At 46.1% G+C, this 22,454-nt stretch overlaps 1 protein-coding gene across 6 annotated transcripts in view; it reads right to left on the bottom strand.

The window, feature by feature from the left end:
- Positions 1-835: 835 nt before the first annotated feature.
- Positions 836-22,454, bottom strand: part of CPVL (carboxypeptidase vitellogenic like) — a 67,348-nt gene continuing 45,729 nt past the window's right edge. For all 6 annotated transcript variants that reach the window (XM_083578771.1, XM_083578772.1, XM_083578770.1 and 3 more), the window contains exons 12-13: positions 13,190-13,372; positions 836-1,059 (exon numbers count right to left, since the gene is read on the bottom strand). In XM_083578771.1, coding sequence (XP_083434897.1) covers positions 958-1,059; positions 13,190-13,372 — 285 coding nt within the window. In that variant the 3' untranslated portion in view covers positions 836-957. The remainder of the gene's footprint in view (positions 1,060-13,189; positions 13,373-22,454) is intronic.

The raw sequence follows: 22,454 nt of genomic DNA, 5'->3' as shown, positions 1-22,454 counted from the left end.
AAGCCAAACATGCTCCATTTTGAGTGCCACACTTCCGTTTTGAGTGTTACACTGAGGTCTGTCTGTTTTTACTATTTATTTTGTGGTTTTGTGGCTCTCTTTTTTTGTTTTTGTGACTGTGTGGAACCCAGTTCAGCTACTGATTGATTGATTCCGTGGCTGCAGTACATTGTTTTATTTCTTTCATTTTATGGATCAATCGTCTCGTTAGATAGTAAAATTCATGTTAAATTGCTGTTTTAGGGGTTGTTTTTAAAAGTCTGGAACGGATTAATCCATTTTGCAATATTTTCTATGGGAAAGAGCACCTTGGTTTTGGAACGCTTTGATTTTGGAACGGACTTCTGGAACGGATTAAGTTTGAGAACCGAGGTACCACTGTAATTATGTGGTTCCCTCTTGAGACTCAAAGACTCAAAAACCCCACAAAGCCTCAGCTGGCATGACTGGCTACGTATAGGATCCTGAAAGAGTTTGTTCAAAGCTGCTTTGTACAGCCAGTGGCCAATGTGTGCACATCCAATTGACGCATGACCGCCAAAGAATAAGTCCTTTGGGACTCGGAAGAGGGCAAAAAAGGGGCAGAACAGGCTGATGCGCATGGGGGCCAGGAACTGAACACCCCCCCCACCCACATATGAAAAATGGCCGTTGTCTATTTCATGTAACAATAGTCTCAACCGTGTAACGTGTAACCCTTTTTCCATGTGAATAAGTTCAGCCTATGAGGGATTCTGGAACCATGTCAAAAAAAAAGTTTCCTCTGTAATACCAGGTTCAAAATTGCACCACAGCAGGGAAAGCTGAGCCAGTGACAAGGACAACAGACTCAAGATTGTAACTGAGCAGATTAAAACAGTTTATTTATACACAGTACAAGTTTTCCTATTGGCCCCTAAAATCTCTTGTGGAGAATTCAGAAGAGCTGCAGCACTGAAGCTGAGATTTCAGTGCCCATTAGGCTTTGAATCCCCTCCCTGATATAAATCTGTCGATCATGTCCAAACATCTTTCTGGCTGGTCATAGGGCAGGATGTGTCCTCCGCCTCGAACAATGGCCTGTAGAATTATAAAAAGAAATATATATAGTTTAAATAAGAGAAAACGCTGCTTCCAGGACATACGTTTGGTTCCAACACATTCAATAAAAATTAGATTAGGGGCTTTGTAGCTCACATTAATCCCCACAGAATGAAATTGCAGAGTTGTGAAAAGGTTCAGAAAAGGGCGACCAAAATTAACAAGGGGAGGGAGCGACTGCTCTGTGAGGAATTAGTTGCAGTAATTGAGACTTTAAGAGACCACGTAAGTAAGAGGCAACAGGATAGAAGAGTTTATAAAACTATGCATGGCATGAACAGTGTCAGATTTAGGTTTGATGAGGCCCTAAGCTACTGAAGGTAATGGGGCCCTTTATATGTCCAGCTGTTCTTTGTTAACAACAAATTGTCACTGTTTTTTGTGTTGAATCCTATATGGTAATTTTTGGACCTAATAGGTATCTAAAGCCATTTGCACATAACAAAATAACCAGTCCATGCAGAATGTAGGCACCCTATATATAGAAATGAGCAAACCAGTGATATTTTAGGGAGCAGGCTAGCAGGCGGGGCCCATTCCTTACATCATAGGAGCCTACACAACACAAAACACTGTTGCAATATGTAGGTTTTATTTTATTTGTTTTTTATCTTATATTTTGGAAATGTACATCCTGTGTTTTTTTTCTTAATTTTTTGGGGGGCCTCCCAAGAGAGTGGGGCCCTAAGCTATAGCTTGTTTAGTTTATACGTCGATCCGGCACTGGGCATGAAGAAAGTGGATCGAGAAAAATTTCCTGCCTCTCTCAAAAAACTAGAACTCATGGCCACACAATGAAGCTGAATGTTGGGAGATTCATAACAGACAAAAGAAAGTGCTTCTTTGCACAGCACATAGTTACATGATGGAACTCAATCCTACAAGAGGCAGTGACAGCCGCCACCAACTTGGATGGCTTTGGAAGAGGACTGAACAAATTCATGGAGGACAAGACTTGTAGCCACAATGGTTGTGTCCTACCTCTTATGTTCTTCTTATTAAATGGCATTTGCTCATTAAATTTATGTGAAATTTAAATTCAAGCTCCATGTTGAGAAAAGAGATTCCTACATTGCGAGGGGCTGGAGTACGTGACCCTTATGGTCCCCTTCCAACTCTAAGTAAAAGAAATGCAATAAGACAAAGAGAATACTGTTCGACGAAAATACTGTAGTCGGAACAGAGTCAATGAGTGGCTCATTGCATTGAAATTTGCAATGTAAACTTCCTCGGGATAAATATTTATGAAGATATACAAATGCCTTGAATACATAAACGGCATGTCCAACGTCGCATGTATACATGCCCTCCATGCTTAATTGGGTGTATTTTGTTTATTGTACTTGGTCTTATGCGCTTGTGCTCTGGCACAAAATATACAGTGAAAAGTCTGCCGCATTCTGAGAGCAAAGGGAGCGATAGCAGCTAAATAAACTGAATCACAAATGGTGAAATGAGACAACAGATTCCCCCCCCCCCTGCAGAATGTGTGTTTTCATTTACAGTTTTAGATATACTGTACATTTTAAAAGCATCTGATGTGTACACAAGAAATGCACAGCAGGCCTCAGAAAGATTTGAAACTGGGGTTTCCGCATACTAACTCATCACTACGACCATCAAGTCACACAAGCTCATACACAGCTCAGCGATCTGTTACGACTGGACCAAAATCACCCAATGGTATGGCATGTTGGATCCAAACCAAAAATACTAATGCAAATCCAGCTCAGCCACGGACTCATTGAGCAATGACTGTAATGTGGCTCAGGAGCATAGTCTCTAATCTAAGTACAAATCAAACAGACGACCTCTCGTTTTGGGCAGAAGCAGTCCTGTGAAATAAGATAATATGCTAGCTCTAATCAAATGATAATGCTCTTTCAAATATGTTTAGAACCGTGTTGCATTGCTGAGTCCATATTCTCATTTTCACAGGTTTTCTCCTTAGCATACAGACATACAGTGGTACCTCAGGTTAAGTACTTAATTCGTTCCGGAGGTCCATACTTAACCTGAAACTGTTCTTAACCTGAAGCACCACTTTAGCTAATGGGGCCTCCCGCTGCTGCCGCACCGCCGGAGCACAATTTCTGTTCTCATCCTGAAGCAAAGTTCTTAACCTGAAGCACTATTTCTGGGTTAGCGGAGTCTGTAACCTGAAGTGTATGTAATCTGAAGCGTATGTAACCCGAGGTACCACTGTAATATTCCTTCACCGCTAAAAAGCAAACAACATCAGTCAGTGTCTTCAAATTATTCCAGAGGATCTTTACTTCTGGTGCCAACAGCCAAAGCCTTGAAGGTGAACGAGAATCAGACTTGTCTTAGCAGTTGTCTGGCACAGTGATTCCTGCAGAAGCACAGAGCCTGCTGAAGGACACCGACGTGGCATTTGGATTTTACAATATTTTCAAACCAAGTTGGCAGCAGAAGTCTCTTCCACATCTGAACAGGAGAGTCCATCAGGTTGCCAGAGGTCACTGGGCTATTTCCTCATTAGCATTACTACAGATCTTTTTGTTAAAAGCCTACTGTCAATGATTAACCTCTTCCTTTCCAAAAGTTTGGCCGTTTGAATTGGGAGCACTGATTTGTACTTCAGATCGAAACTAACAATGTCAGAAGAAGTACGATTACCAAGATGCTGAGTAAACGGAGACAGAAGGCTGTTACAGCAAACACAGCTTCCTAAATCTGCAATGGGGTAGTCCTACTTGCATCAGTAGGTCCCAGCCCCAATCCTTGTCTTCTCTTGGTAGAGTTGGGAAAGATTCCCTGCCTGAAATCAACGGTCTGACTCAGGATAAGGCAAGTTTCTACGTTTTTAATACAAAAAAAAAAGTACAGCCTTCATAACATGTTCTGAACACCTGGTTTTCAGGTAAAGGTAAAGGACCCCTGGATGGTTAAGTCCAGTCAAAGGTGACTATGGGGTGTGACGCTCATCTCACTTTCAGGCCAAGGGAGCCGTTGTTTGTCTACAGACAGTTTTCCAGGACATGTGGCCAGCATGACTAAACCGCTACCGGCGCATGACGAGTGCCAGAGTGCACGGAAATGCCATTTACCTTCCCATCACAGAGGTACCTAGTTATCTACTTGCATAGGCATGCTTTCGAACTGCTAGGTTGGCAGGAGCTGGGACAGAGCAACGGGAGCTCACCCCGTCGTGGGGATTCAAACCACCGACCTTCCAATCAGCAAGCCCAAGAGGCTCAGTGGTTTAGACCACAGCGCCACCCGCGTCCCATCACCTGGTTTTCAACATCGTGATATATCACCAGCTAAACATCATGATGTACTGATATATCACAGTGTCTGACATGAGGATCGAGCTATGTAGAGACACTGGCTGGCTTCATGGTTTTCCCCGTATTGTGATTTTTGCTGGCGCCTGCTCTTGTGACACGCTTCCCCCTGCAGGAAGCAGGGGAGAGCTGAGCTGACCGAGTTAACAGGAGCTGCAGGAATTGAGAGAAGCATTGGCTAGCTTCACTGTTTTTCCCACATTGTGATTTTTGCATAGCACACACCCACGCACCATGATTTGCAATATATTGCCAGGTCAAAAATTATGAAATCGATATCATGATGTGGACTTCAAACCAGATTTGGGCAATGTATCGATATATTGCCCAGCCCGAGTGGTGGACCTATTTCTTGCAACGTGCTTCGAAATAGCACACCGCCCTCAGGGAGTTGCTTTATACAGCCTCAGGCCATATTGCCCTAGTCACCACCTGATTCTTTTAAACTGGATACACCAGGGACCTTCTACATGCAGAGCAAATGCTCCACTATTGAGCTACCTTCCCAGCTTATTTTGTTGTTGTTGTTGTTTAGTCGTTTAGTCGTGTCCGACTCTTCGTGACCCTCTGGACCAGAGCATGCCAGGCACTTCTGTCTTCCACTGTCTCCCGCAGTTTAGTCAGACTCATGTTTGTAGCTTCGAGAACACTGTCCAACCATCTCATCCTCTGTCGTCCCCTTCTCCTTGTGCCCTCAATCTTTCCCAACATCAGGGTCTTTTCCAGGGAGTCTTCTCTTCTCATGAGGTGGCCAAAGTATTGGAGCCTCAGCTTCACAATCTGTCCTTCCAGTGAGCACTCAGGGCTAATTTCCTTAAGAATGGATGTGTTTGATCTTCTTGCAGTCCATGGGACTCTCAAGAGTCTCCTCCAGCACCATAATTCAAAAGCATCAATTCTTCGGCGATCAGCCTTCTTTATGGTCCAGCTCTCACTTCCATACATCACTACTGGGAAAACCATGGCTTTAACTATACGGACCTTTGTTGGCAAAGCTTATTTTACTAGGACACAACACAATATTACTAGAAGCAGCGAGAACTTCTCCACCTCCATTATTGGCAGGATAGGAGTAGAAAGGGAAGGGGGCTGAAATTGGGCTGCAGTTGCAGCAACAGCATACATGCAAAACTTAGAAACAAGGTGAATATTTTAAAAACCAAAAAGGAGGAGGGATTGTGTCGTGAACAATAACACACCCACACCCATTTTTTCCCCCTTCTCAATTAACACTGCACGATTAATTTGCGAGTCCAGAAGTAGAGACGTCAAACTACAGGAATGAAGCATGGACCCAGCCGCTATACTTTAGTTAGGGTGAGAAAGAGTTCAGGTTTCATGCTCACTCCACTGCCGGTCTTTCCCCTTGCAGGAACCAGATGTGGTAATTTATTTGGGACACACTCTATAAGCCAATGTTAACTGGCTTAAAACCACAACCACCACCCTAATTTTACTTTGGCTTTGGGATCCCTTTGAATCGTAAGAGCTGGCTATAATTTACATTGTTCCAGACAGACCTCCTCTTTCTTTAATCCTATCACTGCCATGACTAGACATTGCTAAATGCTCCACGGAGGCCGGCAGTGCTGTTCCAGGCTTCGGTCCTAATTGCAAAAAACTGAAGTCACATACAAACACAAACACACACACACACACACACACACACACACACACACACACAGTTTCAGTGAAAGCAGTAAACAGCTGCATTTCTCCTTCTCCACGCAGCTTCAAAAGGAACATACAGTAGTGGAGGCAGGGTGGGGGTGGGATCAGCCAGCAGAGTTCACAGGGCGCCAGTCCAAACGGCATTCATGCACGACAAAAAAGTAACAGCCGAATACAGGGTCTTTGCTTACATTTACTGTGACCCAAACTTCCTCTTTGACCTCTGTATTTGAAAGCAGGGGAGGGCAGCGGCTGTGGGATGTCAGTGTGGCGCCTGATCGTGCATCTTCAAGGGATCAGAAGGGAGATCAACTTCTAGAATGTTTAATGGACGCTCACAGCAGTGCGTGGGAATACATGTGTGAAAGAGAGAAAGAGAGAGAGAGAGAGAGAGAGAGAGAGAGAAAGAAAGAAAGAAAGAAAGAAAGAAAGAAAGAAAGAAAGAAAATTGCCTGGATCTGGAGCCAAATCACTGAAACATAAGGATCTGGAAGGGGCCTCCAAGTTCATCTAGTCCAGGGTTTCCCAAACTTGGGTCTCCAGCTGTTTTTGGACTACAATTCCCATCATCCCTGGCCACTGGCCTGCTAGCTGGGGATGGTGGGAGTTGTAGTCCAAAAACAGCTGGAGACTCAAGTTTAGGACACCCTTAGTCCAACTCCATGCTGATGAAGGCAATCCACTGCTAAAGCATCCCAGATAGTGGCTATCCGGCCTCTGCTTAAAACTTCTAACAAAGGAGAGTCCAGTCTGTTGTCGAACAGTTTGCACTCTACTTGTTTAGTCCAACCTGCCTTTCTCGTAATTTGAACCCGTTGGTTTGGGCCCCATCCTCTTTAGCATGGCTACCACATCCCAAAGCCACGGGAAGAAGAAGAAGAAGAAGAAGAAGAAGAAGAAGAAGAAGAAGAAGAAGAAGAAGAAGAAGTCTGTGCTTCTGTTTCACCACTATCACTATGCATTGGATTTAGAACAAAAATCATCCGCACACATGGGAGCGTAACCGTTTTTGACATCATAAGGAATTTTAAAATCAGCCACAGTAATATATATATATAGAGAGAGAGAGAGAGAGAGAGAGATTCAACATCAGCATTAAAAGATTAAGTGCTATGGCTATCAAGCAATGAAATAAATAAAAGTCTGTTCTAGGAGAAATCTGTTCAAGCATCAGTTCCTTGGCTTCGCTGTCTTTGGACAAGTGGCTCTTTGTGGTTTCCTCTCAGATATCTATGCATGTGCAGCCATGTACAATTAAATCAGCAAGCAGAATAGTGCAAAACAGATGTGCGCAGCCATAGGGATTGAACAGGCAAACGGCAGAGAGAACCCAGGAAAGAAATCCAAAATGTTGCTTTACTTAAAATCATTGGCAAACCAGCATCGCCGGCCCATGACTGGCTTAAGCGATGCTGTGGCTTTGTGGGAATATTCTGCAGTGTCATTCTGAAGATCCGTGTGGAATACTAATGCGGAGCTGCTATTTCCTTGCTGGGCCAGAAAATTCCAACAAATTTCATTCATTCCCTCAAAAGCAGATAACTTAGCTCAGGCTTCCTCAGCCTTGGCCCTCCAGATGTTTTTGGTCTACAACTCCCACGATCCCTAGCTAGCAGGACCAGTGGTCAGGGATGATAGGAATTGTAGTCTCAAAACATCTGGAGGGCAGAGGTTGAGGAAGCCTGACTTAGCTCATTTATGCCTATAGGCAAGATGACAGCAGTTCAAGAGAGTCTGAGCTCAAAAGGGGGCTGGGTGTGCAAAAGAGGGGAATAATATGAGCCTCAAAGAACACCAGAAGAATAGGGAACTATGGAGCAGGGAACATGCTGGAAGCAGAAACTTGTGACTGGCAAGGAGAAAGGATGAGAAGGATCACTGGTGAGCAACAGTGAGAGAATATCCCCTTTAAAATAAGGCTGCTTCTGTCTGCCCAGATTGTTGGGTGAGTTTCTAGTCTCAATGCATGCTGATCAGATTGCAGGATGCCTGTGGCTTGTTTTTCCTGAAGAAGATCTCTGCCTCTTGATAGTTTGGCAATATTAAAAACTTCTTCAAAACCAAGCCGAACAAGTGCACTTGGACGAACAGGAGCTGAAATCTTTGCCACGGCACTGTTCCAAGCACTGGCCAAGTTTCAGGCAGCACTTCAGCAAGGCTGCAGCTGTGGCATAGCAGATGAGTACGATCTTAAGAGCTGCAACACAAGGGGGTAAATAATAACTCACAGGTGTGTCGAGATCATGAATGTAGACTTCAGAAAGGGTGGGTGCCCATTAAGGAAACCAGCAAGGCGACAGACATTGAGCATGAAGAACTACCCCATAAATGGGTCAGACTAATAGTTTAACCTTCAGGGAAGGACCATAGGTCTGTGGTGGAACACATTCTTCACATGCCAAAGGTTCCAGGTTTAATCCTTGGGGTCTCCGGGTAGAACTGTGGAAGACTTCTGCCTGCAACCCAGCCAGTCAGTGCTGACAACATTGTGCTATTTGGACCAATGGTCTAACTTGATATAAGCCAGCTGCCTATGTACTCTGACTATGTACACAGTCAGCTCCTTTCCAGACGCCCACTTTGGTGGCCTTTCTATATAATTATAAATTGTTTATATGACACCCATCTGACTAGGTTGCCTCAGCCACACTGGGCAGCTTCCAGAAAATTGAAACATCAACACAGTAAAGCATCAAACATAAAAAACTTCCTTGTTCAGGGCTGCCTTCAGATATCTTCTAAAAGTCAGATAGTTGTTTATTTCCTTGACTTCTGACAGGAGAGTGTTCCACAGGGCGGGCGCCACTACCGAGAAGGCCCTCTGCCTGTTTCCCTGTAACCTCACTTCTCGCAGTGAGGGAACCACCAGAAGGCCTCAGAGGTAGACCTCAGTGTCCAGGCTGAACAATGAGGGTGGAGAAGCTCCTTCAGGTATTTAGAGCCGAAGCCGTTTTGGGCTTTAATGGTCAGCACCAACACTTTGAATTTTGCTCATCAAGACCTAACTCTGGACCTCAACACTGCAAAGCAATATTCTACCACTGACCTATAGACCAGCTCCTTTCAACCATTAACTGATGCTAGGTATTTGATAGCTGGGGAACTTACTGAAAAATACATTCTATCCATATTCTAAATATGACCACGCTAGCGCAAGAACACTATCCTATAGGCACTTTGCATGCTTAGAGAAAGTCCATGTAAAACAGTTAAACAAACCACGACACCCATAGAAGCTTCTAGAAAACAGTCACCACACTATGGGATTATCCACATTTACCTTTCCTCTGCTCTTTCCAGGCATGGTCTGCGCTCCATGTCCAAATTCCCTTTTTTGCCCCCGAGTTTTCCGTACGAAAATCCATTCTTTAAAGCTCAATAGGAGCAAACAGCAATCCATTGAGAACCCAAATTGACCTCTGCTCCAATTTAGCGCTAAGAAGCAGGCTTCCAGGGGGGAAGTTCCAGAGCAAAAAAGAATGTTTAGACACTGAGCTTTTAAGTGCAGATCTCTGCCTAAGAAAGTGCAGGGCAAAAGTTAAGTGTGGATAATTTCTACGTGGTATCAGGAACTTCACTCATCCTCAAAGAATGAAGCAAGAAACTGACAAAGGAACTAACAAAGACTTCAGTGAAGCCAAGATTTTTCTTCCTGGGAACTAGCTGGCCTTGGCAGAAGTTATCCCAAATCTATTCAGCAGCTTCTTCCTTCAATTAGAAATATGTTTATTTGCAGTTACTTATTCCAATTTAGTAACCTACCCAAAATCCTCCAAAGGACCCAGTTTCCGAAAAGTACTCAGCCACATAATTTTAAGCTCCCCTGAAAGCAAGTGAAATTTAAGTCCTCCTACTAATACTGAAATGAAGCCAAGCTAGCCGTGTTCTTAAATCACTGTAGTTTTTGCTTTGTTTTGTTTTTAAAGCAGCCTGTTAATTGTAAAATTTCATTCTGGTTGATCCTCACACACACTACCCCAGTAAAGCAATGGTAAAGTAAATATTACCCACATTCTGACTCACAAGGCCATTTCTCAGAAGCATTTACTGGAAAATAAAATGTCTATAAGCCTATAAATTTAAGAGACTGTGAAAGATAACACTTCAGTTTATACTTAGTCCCTGTGAGAAGCATTTGATGAAAATTGCCTGAATAGTTTCCTTCCATCTGAAAGTAGTGACATATTATTATAGGCTAAGTTAAGCTTTCGTTAAAACTTTCAGAAGACCTTCATGTCATGCATATCAGCGAAGCCCAAAATAAAAAGGTGTTGATGAATTCCAGCAAAAACAAGTCATTCTATGTAGGATTTCAGCTGGTTGGGTTGTTTTTTTAATTGTATATTTGAGAGTAACAAAATCCAAGTTTTCTAATTGAAATACACTCTGGGTTATAAATGTGATTTATGAGATGCCTATCATTTAAGTTCTTAGTCGTGCTGCACTTAAATGATTTTAACTGCTTAAGAGCAATCTCTATTCTTTGAACTGTTGTACAAGCAAACAGGTGAATGCTACACCAGCAGAACACAAGCCTAGCCTCACTGCACTAAAAACGCAGATTCAGCACCTCCCAATTTAATAGTCATGGGAGGAAGGAAAACAAGTATCTCAAACCTTTAAGAGTTTAACAGAAACTACTTTTGAGTTAGGACAAAACCGGGACAAGATAGGGAGAGTTGTAAAGAAAAAGCAACTCCAATAATTGGTGTAACCAATTAGAAGTGACCATGAGGAGTCCAGGGGCTGTTTATGAGTTGTTTGCACATTCTGTTATCCAGTTTATATTGCTTGGAAGGATCTGGGCATGGGGTAAGAAGGTGCCTTGAATTTTGTATTCTCTGTCCTGACCAGCGTTTGAAACTCCCATTGTTCTAGGCACATTCTGAGATTGGGAATTTCATTGGCGTGAGCAATTTCTGAGCTCTGGGCACTGCACGTAAGATTTCAGATTAAAACTGTGACTGCTGGTGCTGAGGGCGTGGGAGGAGAAATTCCTGCCTGCTTGACTTCCAAGAAATCACTTCAGCGTCAGGCAAGCTGATAGGTTCTGCCTCTCAGCTGCCCTTACAGGAAGGCAGCGTTTTGAGGGACCCTCATAAGAATATTAAGGAGGCAGGCAGGGGAAGCATGGCTTCTTTTCTTGCAGTCTTCAGATGAGGACTAGACCATGTGAAAAATGATCAGAAGGTTTTAGCTGTAGTTCATTCATTTTCAGCCTAGACATTCTGTTGTGGCGCCCATAACTTGGGTTTAAGGTGCCATTTAGCTCCTAGCTTTCATGTCTCAGTTTCTAACACTGGTCCAGACTTCGTTTGAATAAAAACTGAATACTTTCCACAGTGCTGTCTTCTTTCGGCTGGAAGAATTGGCGTTTCTATTTAACTGCTCCGGTATATCTGAAGGAGCGTCTCCACCCCCATCGTTCTACCCGGACACTGAGGTCCAGCGCCGAGGGCCTTCTGGCGGTTTCCTCACTGTAAGAAGCCAAGTTACAGGGAACCAGGCAGAGGGCCTTCTCAGTAGTGGCACTCGCCCTGTGGAATGCCCTCCCACCAGATGTCAAAGAGAACAACAACTACCAGACTTTTAGAAGACATCTGAAGGCAGCCCTGTTTAGGGAAGCTTTTAATGGTTGGTGCATTACTGTATTTTAATATTTTGTTGGAAGCCGCCCAGAATAGCTGGGGTATAAATAAATTATTATTATTATTATTATTAGTAACATTTCAATAGTCACTTTTTGAATATCTCCTTTCTTCATGAGATACTGACTCTCTTTAGATTTTTTTGGGGGGAGGGGACATAGCAGAAGATGGGAAAGGCCTTTAATATTTAGTTTACCCCTGTGCACAGCTTTATTGTGTAAATACTTCTCTTTTTTTACGACTCAGATGTTACAGAAACTGGAGGATCAGGAGCAGAGCCTGCTTACGAGGGCTAAAAATGAAGCGTGTTCAGATGCCCGCAGATGCAGTATTTTGTGATCTGTCACTGCATGGCAGTACAAATAGTTGGCTAACTGTCTGCAGCTGCTGCCTAGAAAAGTCTAAGCCTCTCCCCTCCCCTCCCCTCCCCCCCCCAGCAGCCAAGTGCAAATGTCATCTTTGTCAACAGTGATCAAGGATAGAAACACTGACCAAGGATAGCTGCTCCGACCGCATGCTCAGTGCTTTGCTGCCGAAATCAATTTTAAAAGCTGCAGGGAAAGCTTTCATTTTTCCCTGCCAGAGAGAACCCACACCAGGAGTCAAACAACAAACATTCGGAAATGAGATCTATCACATCAAGATCTGTAGCAGCAATCTCGTCCTACTCCTGGAGTCCCTGTGGGGGTGGTTGGTGGGGAGAAAATGATCAGGCATCTGATTCCTACATTCCTGTTAAGGCTATCAGATGGTTGCTCGAGAGCAATCAGGCAAGGTGCCTCACTGGTTTGTTCTAAAGCTTTATTATTGGTGCTAAAAACCTTTACAATGCAGAGCGCCTCTATTCCACGTCTTGCTCATTCACTAGAGAATCTGAGAGTGGGCGGTCCTTGAATCTTCCGCAGCAGAGTAGTCTCTTGACCCCCAGCCTACGCCTCCCCTCTCTGCGCGAAAGTCTTCTGCGCAAGGAAGGCCTGGGTAAAGGGGGACCTCCCTCCTCCCCGCTTTGCCCAGACAAGGTGTCCTGGCACCGCCTTGCATCCTCCAAGCCCTGCACCTCCTCCCCACTAGAAGTGTGGCTTCCTTCCTCCGCTGAGGAGGTGCTGCTTCCCACGATCTTTGGGGGCTCTCTGTAATCCGTCCGCCTTCCCCCCCCCCCACTCCTGAGCCGATGGCAGTTCCCTGACAATTCCCAAACATCTTTCGTAATGCAGGGTGCTTAAGAGATAGTTTCACTTCAAGTTAGGTCACTGGTAGTGCACAACCAAGAGAATGGGAGGTTTAACTCCGACAGAAGTATTATGAGCTCAGTGGGGGCTATATATTCCATAATAAGCACGCACAGAATTGCAGCCTGAATTTAACTCACTTCACCTGGTGTTAGAGAGAAAAGCGAGTCCTTCAGCTGGAAAAAGTCAAATAAACAAAGCTGAATTTGCACTGTGATTCTTTAAAATCTTAGCATCCCCGCCCCCTTACCTGATAGAATTCACCTGCTTGGCGCACATAGCCAGCAACGTCTGGATCTTTAGCACGCACCCTCCATACAACTCTCTCGGCATTCTTGTACTCTTCCACTTTGGCCCACGGCACAGTCGGCAGAAACCGTTCCGTCAGTGGGGCTCCCACAATGATATCAAGTTGTCCACTGTATAGGAGAACCTGGAAAACAGAAGCAGGTCCACGGCTTGTAAGAGCCTAGTAAAGGATCAGGCGTACAAAGCGCCATGAGTCTCTCAGAAGCGATCCTAAACAGCCTGTATAACAAAGCAAAAGCCAAAAATCAAGGACAGAGACCAGGTTAGTCTGATGGGGAAATAGTAGCCTCAGCTTGGAGCACAGCCATTACACCTGGACAGAGAGGTCTAAGACCTGGGGGAAAACAGAGGAGCAGGAGTCTGGGTGATGCATCTGTTTCTGGGATGTACAATTTCAGGCTGCAGCTGTGAAATCCAATAGGGCTGAGCTTAAGCAGAACTCAGCCTCACTTACAGGCCACGCAAAGGTTCCCAACTTTTGGCCATTTAGGGGGGCCTCACAAGGAGAGTGAGGCACTTGCCCTCCTCATCTGGTGGAGATGCAGGAGCTGAAGCCATAAAGGACAACAGCCTGCATCACCTGGGCAGTGGGCAGCTTCTTGTTAATGCTCAAGATCCACACACCTGCTATGGCGTTTACTTCAAGCAAGCCTTCTCCTGCCCATTCAGCAAGGCAACAAATAAAGCACTGCTCATACTCTGAACTGCCTGAATTTGCCCTCAAGAAAGTCCGTCACCATGTCCAATCTGATTGGTTATTCAGCTACTTTTGATCATTGGTGTTATTGATGTTTCTACTGTTGCTACTGTGGTAATGTATTTTTTATCTTTACACTAGCTTGTTATATGTGGTTTATAAGTATATAAATAAACAAAATAAAAAATATGTTCACAAGAGGATAGGATTAAAGATAGCCATAGCCCTCTATGTCTCAGAAATGGCTGGGCATTTGAGCTCAAAAAGAATACTCTCAAGAATCCAATCACATACAAATACAACAACAACAACAACAACAACAACAACAACAACAACAACAACAACAATAATAATGTTATTATTTGTACCCCGCCCATCTGGCTGAGTTTTCCCAGCCACTCTGGGTAGCTTCCAGCAAAGATTAAAAATACATTAAAATGTCACACATTAAAAACTTCCCTGACCATACCCCGCACATCCCATGCTAAAAGTAATGAGAGAAGGAGCACAAATAACTCGACATTGCTTGCAAAAGGGTGAGAGAAAGCAATTTGGCTAATCAACCAGACACAGTTGATCCCTTCATCTCATACATGAAAGTTAAAGCAAAAGCTCAGTGCATAGTTCAAATCTGAAAGAGCATTAAGGACTATTTAATCCAATATGTCCAATTTAGTGCTGGTCAGCCTGAATAGCTCAGTTGGCTGAAGCATGGTGTTGATAACGCTAAGTTTGCAGATTCAATCAATCCCCGTATGGGACAGCTGCATATTCCTTCATTGCAGGGGGTTGGACTAGATGATCCTCAGGGTCCCTTCAAACTCTACAATCCTATGATTCTATGGATGCAACTCGTATTAGTCTTCCAGCCTATCCAATCTTTACAAAACCCGATGCAGTCAACCTTTGGTACTAAACTACAGTCATACAAGATAATAACAATGGATCACTGTCAACAAACAGAAATCAGTATCAAGTAACATATAGGTTGGTAATATAATGCACACTACATGTACAAAATTTATAACTTCATGCATTAGCCAAAGGTGGCTTAGCAAGAATAGAAATAATAGAAAATATAGAAACCATAGCAACAATAGCTTTCGTTACATATGCAATAGCAGAAACAAAATCTCTAGCACGAGAGTGAATAGTCTATAGGTGCAAATCACTGGGTATGGTCTTTGAAAAACAATGCACCATGAATGGAAAGAGGGAGCCTTACTAAAAAATACTCCAGGGAGACTGCCCTGGTAGATTCTGACAGGAAGAACTTTAGACTTTAGCTCAACAAATGGAAAAAGAAGATGTAGCGTAAAGATTCCATCAGAATGCACGCTGGATTTTTTCTTTTTTCTTTCTTTTTCTTTTTTTTGTTTTAAATAGAAAAAGGGGGAACGCGTGATTGGTGTAAAAACATATTCCATCCCACAAAGCTGGTTTAAGTTTCTCTTTAAATCCCATACCCAAACAGCATATATGTTTTGTATCAGTTGGGATCTCACAGCAGACTGTTCAGGCTCAAGCCAAGATAGAGCCCTTTGTACGACTGCAACGCACACATGTTTCCTATGAACTATTAATTCTTTGTTACTAAAAAATCCTGGTGGGGTTAAAAGCCTTTTCTGTAAGACTCGCCCAAGCTAGCTCAAATAAAATAATTGCACTGTTTATATGAAGAAGCTATGCCTCAAAGACCTTGATTCTCCATGGCCTCTGCAAAAATTTTCTGCAGCTGTTACACTCGACAGTATGGGAATAATTACAATTACCCGTCTTAGGGTAGGACACAGCACAGTAAAAACAGCACAACCCAATTTGGTAAGGCTATGTATCCTTTGCTCTACGAACCTAGAAGTAACATGTAATTGGCATTGTATCTATTTTTCTCATTTTTTATGGGGACTAAGAGTGTGTGCGCACTTGTCGGTGGGAGAACATCCTACAGGGACACAAACCACACACACTTCTAGCAATTTCAGCAAAGTGCAAACGATTTCTGCCAAACTTCAAAAGCTTGAATAATTTTACGCCAACAGGAGTTTGCACTTACTTATTTGTATTGTATACTGGCAGGCCACGCAGGTTGACTTTAATGCGGGTGTAATTTATTGCAAAACTGTCCCCCAAATCATACTCCTAGTATTAAGAAAGCTTCTGTAGCAACATATGAGAAGAGTGGAAGGAAGAAGTCCTATATTTTTTTCCACCTTCCACTGCCGATGGCTGCATCACGATAAATATGTTTAAACTATGATGAAAAATCCCTTAATTTCTGGTTTGTTGCAAATTAAAGTTCCCTTGTTTGCACTGAAAACATTGGATAACACGCAATAATAATATACAGAAGTGACCCAATGAAATTAATGGACTTGAGTAATGGATTTCAGTGGGCCTACTTCAAGTACCACCCATTAGAAATGCAGTTTTATTGAAGACCAGTTCAAACAGCCACCAAGCATTGTAATAATTACTATAATGTTAATGAACAAGTCTAAATACAGAATCAGCTATAATATTTATTCTGGCATAAAAATATGAATGCAAGCTTCAAAAGTCTATGGGGATTTTAATTGCTATGCACACTGTGTAATGCGCTCAATTTAGGTATGGTAGTTGAAGTGTAAGTGGGGTTCCCATGAGGCAAGACACAGTGATAACAGCAAAAACCTTTCTTGAACTAGCAGAACTGGACACCAGGGGCAAAGCAACTACTTATATACATTTCTGAAGGTCTGGGCCACTCCCACTCCCAACGTGATTGGTTGTCTAAGCTTCCAAGCTGCGAATCATAACTCAAGAGTTTAAGGGCCAATGGCAGAGGCCCCAATCCTGAAATGTTCTGTTACTGGATATCATGTACCGAATCAGAACACAGGGGCTCAGAATTCTTAGTCCAGACTCAAGCTCAGGCAAACCCAGACCACTGAATACATAACAGTAGTGTTAATCTGTTTTTCTGTTTCTGCTTTTAAACTGGAGTTGTTTCTAAATTCAAGCAAACAGCTTTGGGAGATCGGATGAATGGCATAACCACTCATTGAAAAGAATTTGAAGCATATCATCTCAAATACCTCAAGGTTCTTGCAAGAGGCGCATATAAGATGTGTGATAAATTGCAACTCTAGATCCTGTTTTAAAACCAGCTCCATCCTTACTGTTTGGTCCTTATACAATTATACTATGTTTCCTATGCAGACAAACTTTTGATCTTTTCCCTGGTGACCTTAATCTACAATATTTTGTGGTTTCCTGTAAGAGGAAATGATGATTGAAGAGCAGTCTTAAGATGTCCTGGCCTGTGCCATTGTTATGTACTGAGTTGAATAGGATCCAAACTGCAGCAGTCTGATTGGTCCTAGAACAATAGGATTCAGAATGCAGCAGTCAGATTGGTCCTAGAACAATGCAGCAATATGATTGGTTGGCAGGAACCACCCAATCATGCTCCAGATAGAAGTGAATCCACAACCTGATTGGCTTACAGTAGAATTCCGGAATTAGCCAATCATGTGCAGCCCATTGTGTAAATAATGTATATAAAGCAGATACCTTGAGGGGACTTTCATTCATTCCTCCTCACCACTATGAGCTGAATAAAGAGCATGAAATCACTTTGCGACTCTGAGTATATTTCACTGGCGACGAAGGTGGGATCCCGCTGAGCTGACTGCCACACACAGCACCGCAGCACCGCCACCTGCCGCACCGCTGCCTCGCACCGTGTATCCAGGCTTCAGCTCCGGGACACAAGGAACTCAGAATGGCAACCGACAGCAGCTTCTCGCCGTTCAACCCAGCATCTGGAGACTGGGAAGCGTATGCCTCCCGTTTCACCTTCCTCCTAGAAGCCAAAGGGGTCACCGATGAAGAAGACGCCAAGAAGAGGGCGATATTCTTCAGCGTCTGCGGAGAGGAGACGTTTGAAATCGCCCGGGCTCTCCTTGCACCCGAAGACGTCGCTACTGTTCCATACAAAACAATAATGGAACAGCTGAAGGGGCACTTTTCGCCACAGCCCTCTGTGGTGGCTCGTCGAAATGCCTTCTATGCAAAGCGGCAAGCCCCTGGGGAAACCATAACTGGGTTTGTGACCTCTCTCCGCCAAGCTGCCCGGTTCTGCAACTTCTCAGAGCTGGAGAACATGCTTCGTGACCGCCTCGTCGGTGGCCTGAAGGATGAGAAGCTGCAACGACGCCTCTACGCTAAGAAGGACCTAACGTTCCAGGTCGCTCTGGAGGAGGCCCTGGCAACGGAAGCTGCCGAGAGGTCGACGCAAGAGGCACGGCCGAGCCAGCCGTCCCAACCGAGGGTCCACCACGAAGACCTCACCGACGACTCAGGATCCAACAGGGAGGAGGTGCACCGAGTACAGCAGCGCACTCAAGCAGCCCACATACCACAGCTGCCTCGACGAGAAGCAGGGAACTGCGCAAGCTGTGGAGACAGTCACGAGAGGAGGACCTGCCGTTTCCGCAACGCAGAGTGCAGGCAGTGCAGAAAATTGGGACACATCGCCCGGGTGTGTCGAGCTCGGCCCACCCGACGCCAGGCATCAGATGACCAATCCAAGAGCCCCAGGTCCCGGGGCCCAACACACCAAGGCAACTCGACGGAGCTCACGGACTTCCAGGTATACCAGTTGCCCCACCCCAACGTAGAGAAAATTTATGTAGAGGTACAAATAGAGGGGGCCCCATGCCGCATGGAGCTTGACACGGGTTCAACTCTATCCATAATCTCGGCAAGGACCTTAAGGAAACTGTGTCCTACTGGGGGTCCCAAACTCAGGCCGGCCCCATTCACCCTCCGGGACTTCCAGAAACGTAAGGTCCCCACAATGGGGGTGGGGACCTTCAGGGTGCAATACCAAGGGCGGACGCGGCAACTGGACTTGCTTGTGGTCAAGGGCCCCTACATTAGCTTACTGGGATTGGCATGGTTTGGACCACTGGGGCTAGCCGTCACCGGGGTGAACCACACGAGCTTACAAGTGGACGTGGACGCCATATGCAAGGAATTTCCGGGGGTTTTTGATGGGAAATTGGGACAGTATACGGGCCCCCCCATTGCTCTACAGCTTGACCCCGCAGTACGACCAGTCAGGCTCAAGGCCCGCCGGGTCCCGTTCGCCCTGAAACCCCGTATAGACGAGGAATTGGACCGACTCGTGGAGCAAGGCGTGCTGGAGCCGGTGCCTAATGCCCCCTGGGAAACCCCAATCGTCACACCCGTCAAGCCGAATGGTTCGGTCCGCATCTGCGCAGACTACAAATGTACCATAAACAAGGCCCTCACGGCCCATGCATACCCAGTGCCAGTGGTCAGCCATGTCCTTGCCACCCTGGCTGGGTCGAAAATTTTTGGCAAGCTGGACTTGGCCCAAGCATATCAACAACTGCCAGTAGATGAGGCCACAGCAGAGGCACAGACGATTGTGACGCACAGAGGAGCGTTCAGGGTAAAGCGGCTGCAATTCGGTGTCAGCGTGGCACCAGGCATATTCCAGAATCTAATGGACTCTCTCCTTAAAGGGATTCCTGGCGTCACCCCCTTCTTCGATGATGTGTTGATTGCCGGGCCCACACCAGAGGAGTTTGAGGACCGCCTCCGCACCGTTCTGCACCGTTTCCAGACGGCGGGTCTCAAGGTGAAGCGGGAAAAATGTCTACTAGGAGTGCCTCAGGTGGACTTTCTGGGATTTATGGTGGACGCAGAAGGGGTCCACCCGACTGGGGACAAGGTACGGGCCATTTGTGATGCCCCAGCGCCCAAGAACAAGACTGAACTTCAGGCCTTCTTGGGACTATTGAACTTTTACCATTCCTTCCTTCCCCACAAGGCGGCGGTAGCGGAGCCCCTACACAGACTCCTGGACAAGCGGGCCCCTTGGGTGTGGGGCCAGCGCCAGGAGGCCGCATTCCAGGCAGTCAAGGACTTGCTTGTCTCAAACTCGGTCTTGGCACACTTCGACGAGAGGCTGCCGGTGGTGCTAGCATGCGACGCCTCACCCTATGGCATTGGCGCTGTCCTGGGACACCAACTCCCGGATGGAAGAGAGGTACCGGTGGCATACTTTTCCCAGACACTCAACGCAACCGAGCGGAACTACTCGCAAATCGACAAGGAGGGTCTGGCAATCGTGAAGGGAGTAAAAAAATTCCATGATTTCTTGTACGGGCGGCCCTTCACCGTGGTGACTGACCACAAGCCCTTGCTTGGCGTGTTTGCCTCCGAAAAGCAGACCCCCCAAGTGCTGTCTCCTCGTGTCCTCAGGTGGTCAATTTTCCTTGCCAGCTACCAGTATGCACTGATTCACCGCCCTGGGAAGGCGATGGGCCATGCGGACGCCCTCAGCAGGCTACCACTACCGGAAACAGGCCCCGACCCAGCACCTGCACAAGAGGTTATGAGCCTGGAGCTGCTTCCCGACCGCCCCATTCAGGCACAAGAAGTTGCACACCATTCCAAGAAAGATAGGGTCATCTCCCGCGTCCTGGACTGGGTGTGGAGGGGATGGCCCAGCAGCAGCCCCGGGCCAGAATTCGCCGGCTACACAACCCGCAAACATGAACTGTCGGCCCACAAGGGGTGCCTGTTATGGGGAAGCAGGGTCGTTGTTCCCCAGCCCCTCCGCAAAAGGGTCCTCACAGCCCTACACGAGACACACCCAGGGGTAGTAAGAATGAAGGCCCTTGCCAGGAGTTATGTGTGGTGGCCGGGGATCGACGGAGAGATAGAGGCCTGGGTCAAACACTGCCAGGCCTGCCAAGAATCCCGCCCAGATCCCCCAAGGGCCCCAGTCCAGTCCTGGGAGTCCGCCCGAGCACCATGGTCACGCCTGCATGTGGACTTCGCTGGCCCCTTTCAGGGGAAAACATTCTTCATAGTGGTGGACTCCTACACCAAATGGCTGGAAGTCGCACTGGTACCGTCCACTTCTACGTCCGCAGCCATCCGGGTACTACGCAGGCTGTTTGCAACCCACGGGCTCCCTGACACTCTCGTCTCAGACAACGGGACTGCATTTACGTCAGGAGAATTCCAAACCTTCACAGCGCAGAACGCCATCCGCCACATCCGTTCGGCGCCATTCCACCCTGCCACCAATGGCCAAGCAGAACGCATGGTGCGGACCACCAAGGACACCCTTCGCCGCATGACGCAAGGGGATTGGGAGTACCGCCTTGCCACATTCCTCCTAGCACAACACAGCACCCCCAGCTCAACGACTGGCCGGAGCCCCGCTGAACTACTAATGGGTCGGCGCCTTGCAATCAGATTGGACCGCCTTCACCCCGATAGAGCTCAGGATGAGGTAGTGGTGGGGGAAGGCAGGAACCCCCGGACCTTCGAGGCCCAGGACCCAGTGTACGCAAAGAATTTTGGGGCAGGCCCAGCATGGGTACCCGCCACAGTCACCAGGGTCACTGGTCCCGTGTCGTACGAGGTGCTAACGGATGGGGGGCAATGCTGGCGCCGCCACTGCGACCAGATACGGCGACGATTCCCGGGAGAAAACCAGGAGGAGGAAAGGTCAGAGGAGTCCCAAGGGAACAGAGGGGCAGTGAGGCCCATAGAGCAGGAGGGGCCAGCAGGAGAGGCAGAATCAGTAAATACAGAGAGGACCCGCGAAGCCAAAAGGACACCGGAACCAGAACCACGACTGAGCGAGCCGGTTGCACCTGACCAGACAGGCCCATCACAGCCAGCATCCTTGGAACATGAGCCAGAACCTGAACCCCGGACCAGGGAACACCCCAGGCCGCAACGCACACGTAGGCCACCGGCGTACCTCGAGGACTATGAATGCGACCTCCCGGGCAGGACTGGAACTTAGAGGGGAGGGGTGTTATGTACTGAGTTGAATAGGATCCAAACTGCAGCAGTCTGATTGGTCCTAGAACAATAGGATTCAGAATGCAGCAGTCAGATTGGTCCTAGAACAATGCAGCAATATGATTGGTTGGCAGGAACCACCCAATCATGCTCCAGATAGAAGTGAATCCACAACCTGATTGGCTTACAGTAGAATTCCGGAATTAGCCAATCATGTGCAGCCCATTGTGTAAATAATGTATATAAAGCAGATACCTTGAGGGGACTTTCATTCATTCCTCCTCACCACTATGAGCTGAATAAAGAGCATGAAATCACTTTGCGACTCTGAGTATATTTCAGCCATGATCCTAATTAGCTGCCATCTCAATTCTGAGCACTCCACAAAATAAACCAAAATCCCATTGGACAACTTCAAGGAAGACAATTACAGATGTACCCCACCCCACCCCAGCTAAAAGGCTGGGGCAGTACTGTCATTTTAAACAGCTACAGCCATCTTTCAAAAGCAGTGGGTAGAAACAAAGGCAGTACGACCTATTGAATTATTTTTCTTCAGAGCAGAAATTCATTAGGGTTAACAAGGCTAACTGTCATTAATGGTGCAATTTCTGGAAAGGGAACATATCAGTTAGTCATACAGCACTAGTTGATACAGATTGTATTCATT

This window comes from Podarcis filfolensis (genome assembly GCF_964270895.1).
Source record: "Podarcis filfolensis genome assembly, chromosome: 12".
NCBI lineage: Eukaryota > Metazoa > Chordata > Lepidosauria > Squamata > Lacertidae > Podarcis > Podarcis filfolensis.
Note: the sequence above shows the minus strand (reverse complement) of the source record. Positions and strands in the feature narration are given on the sequence as shown.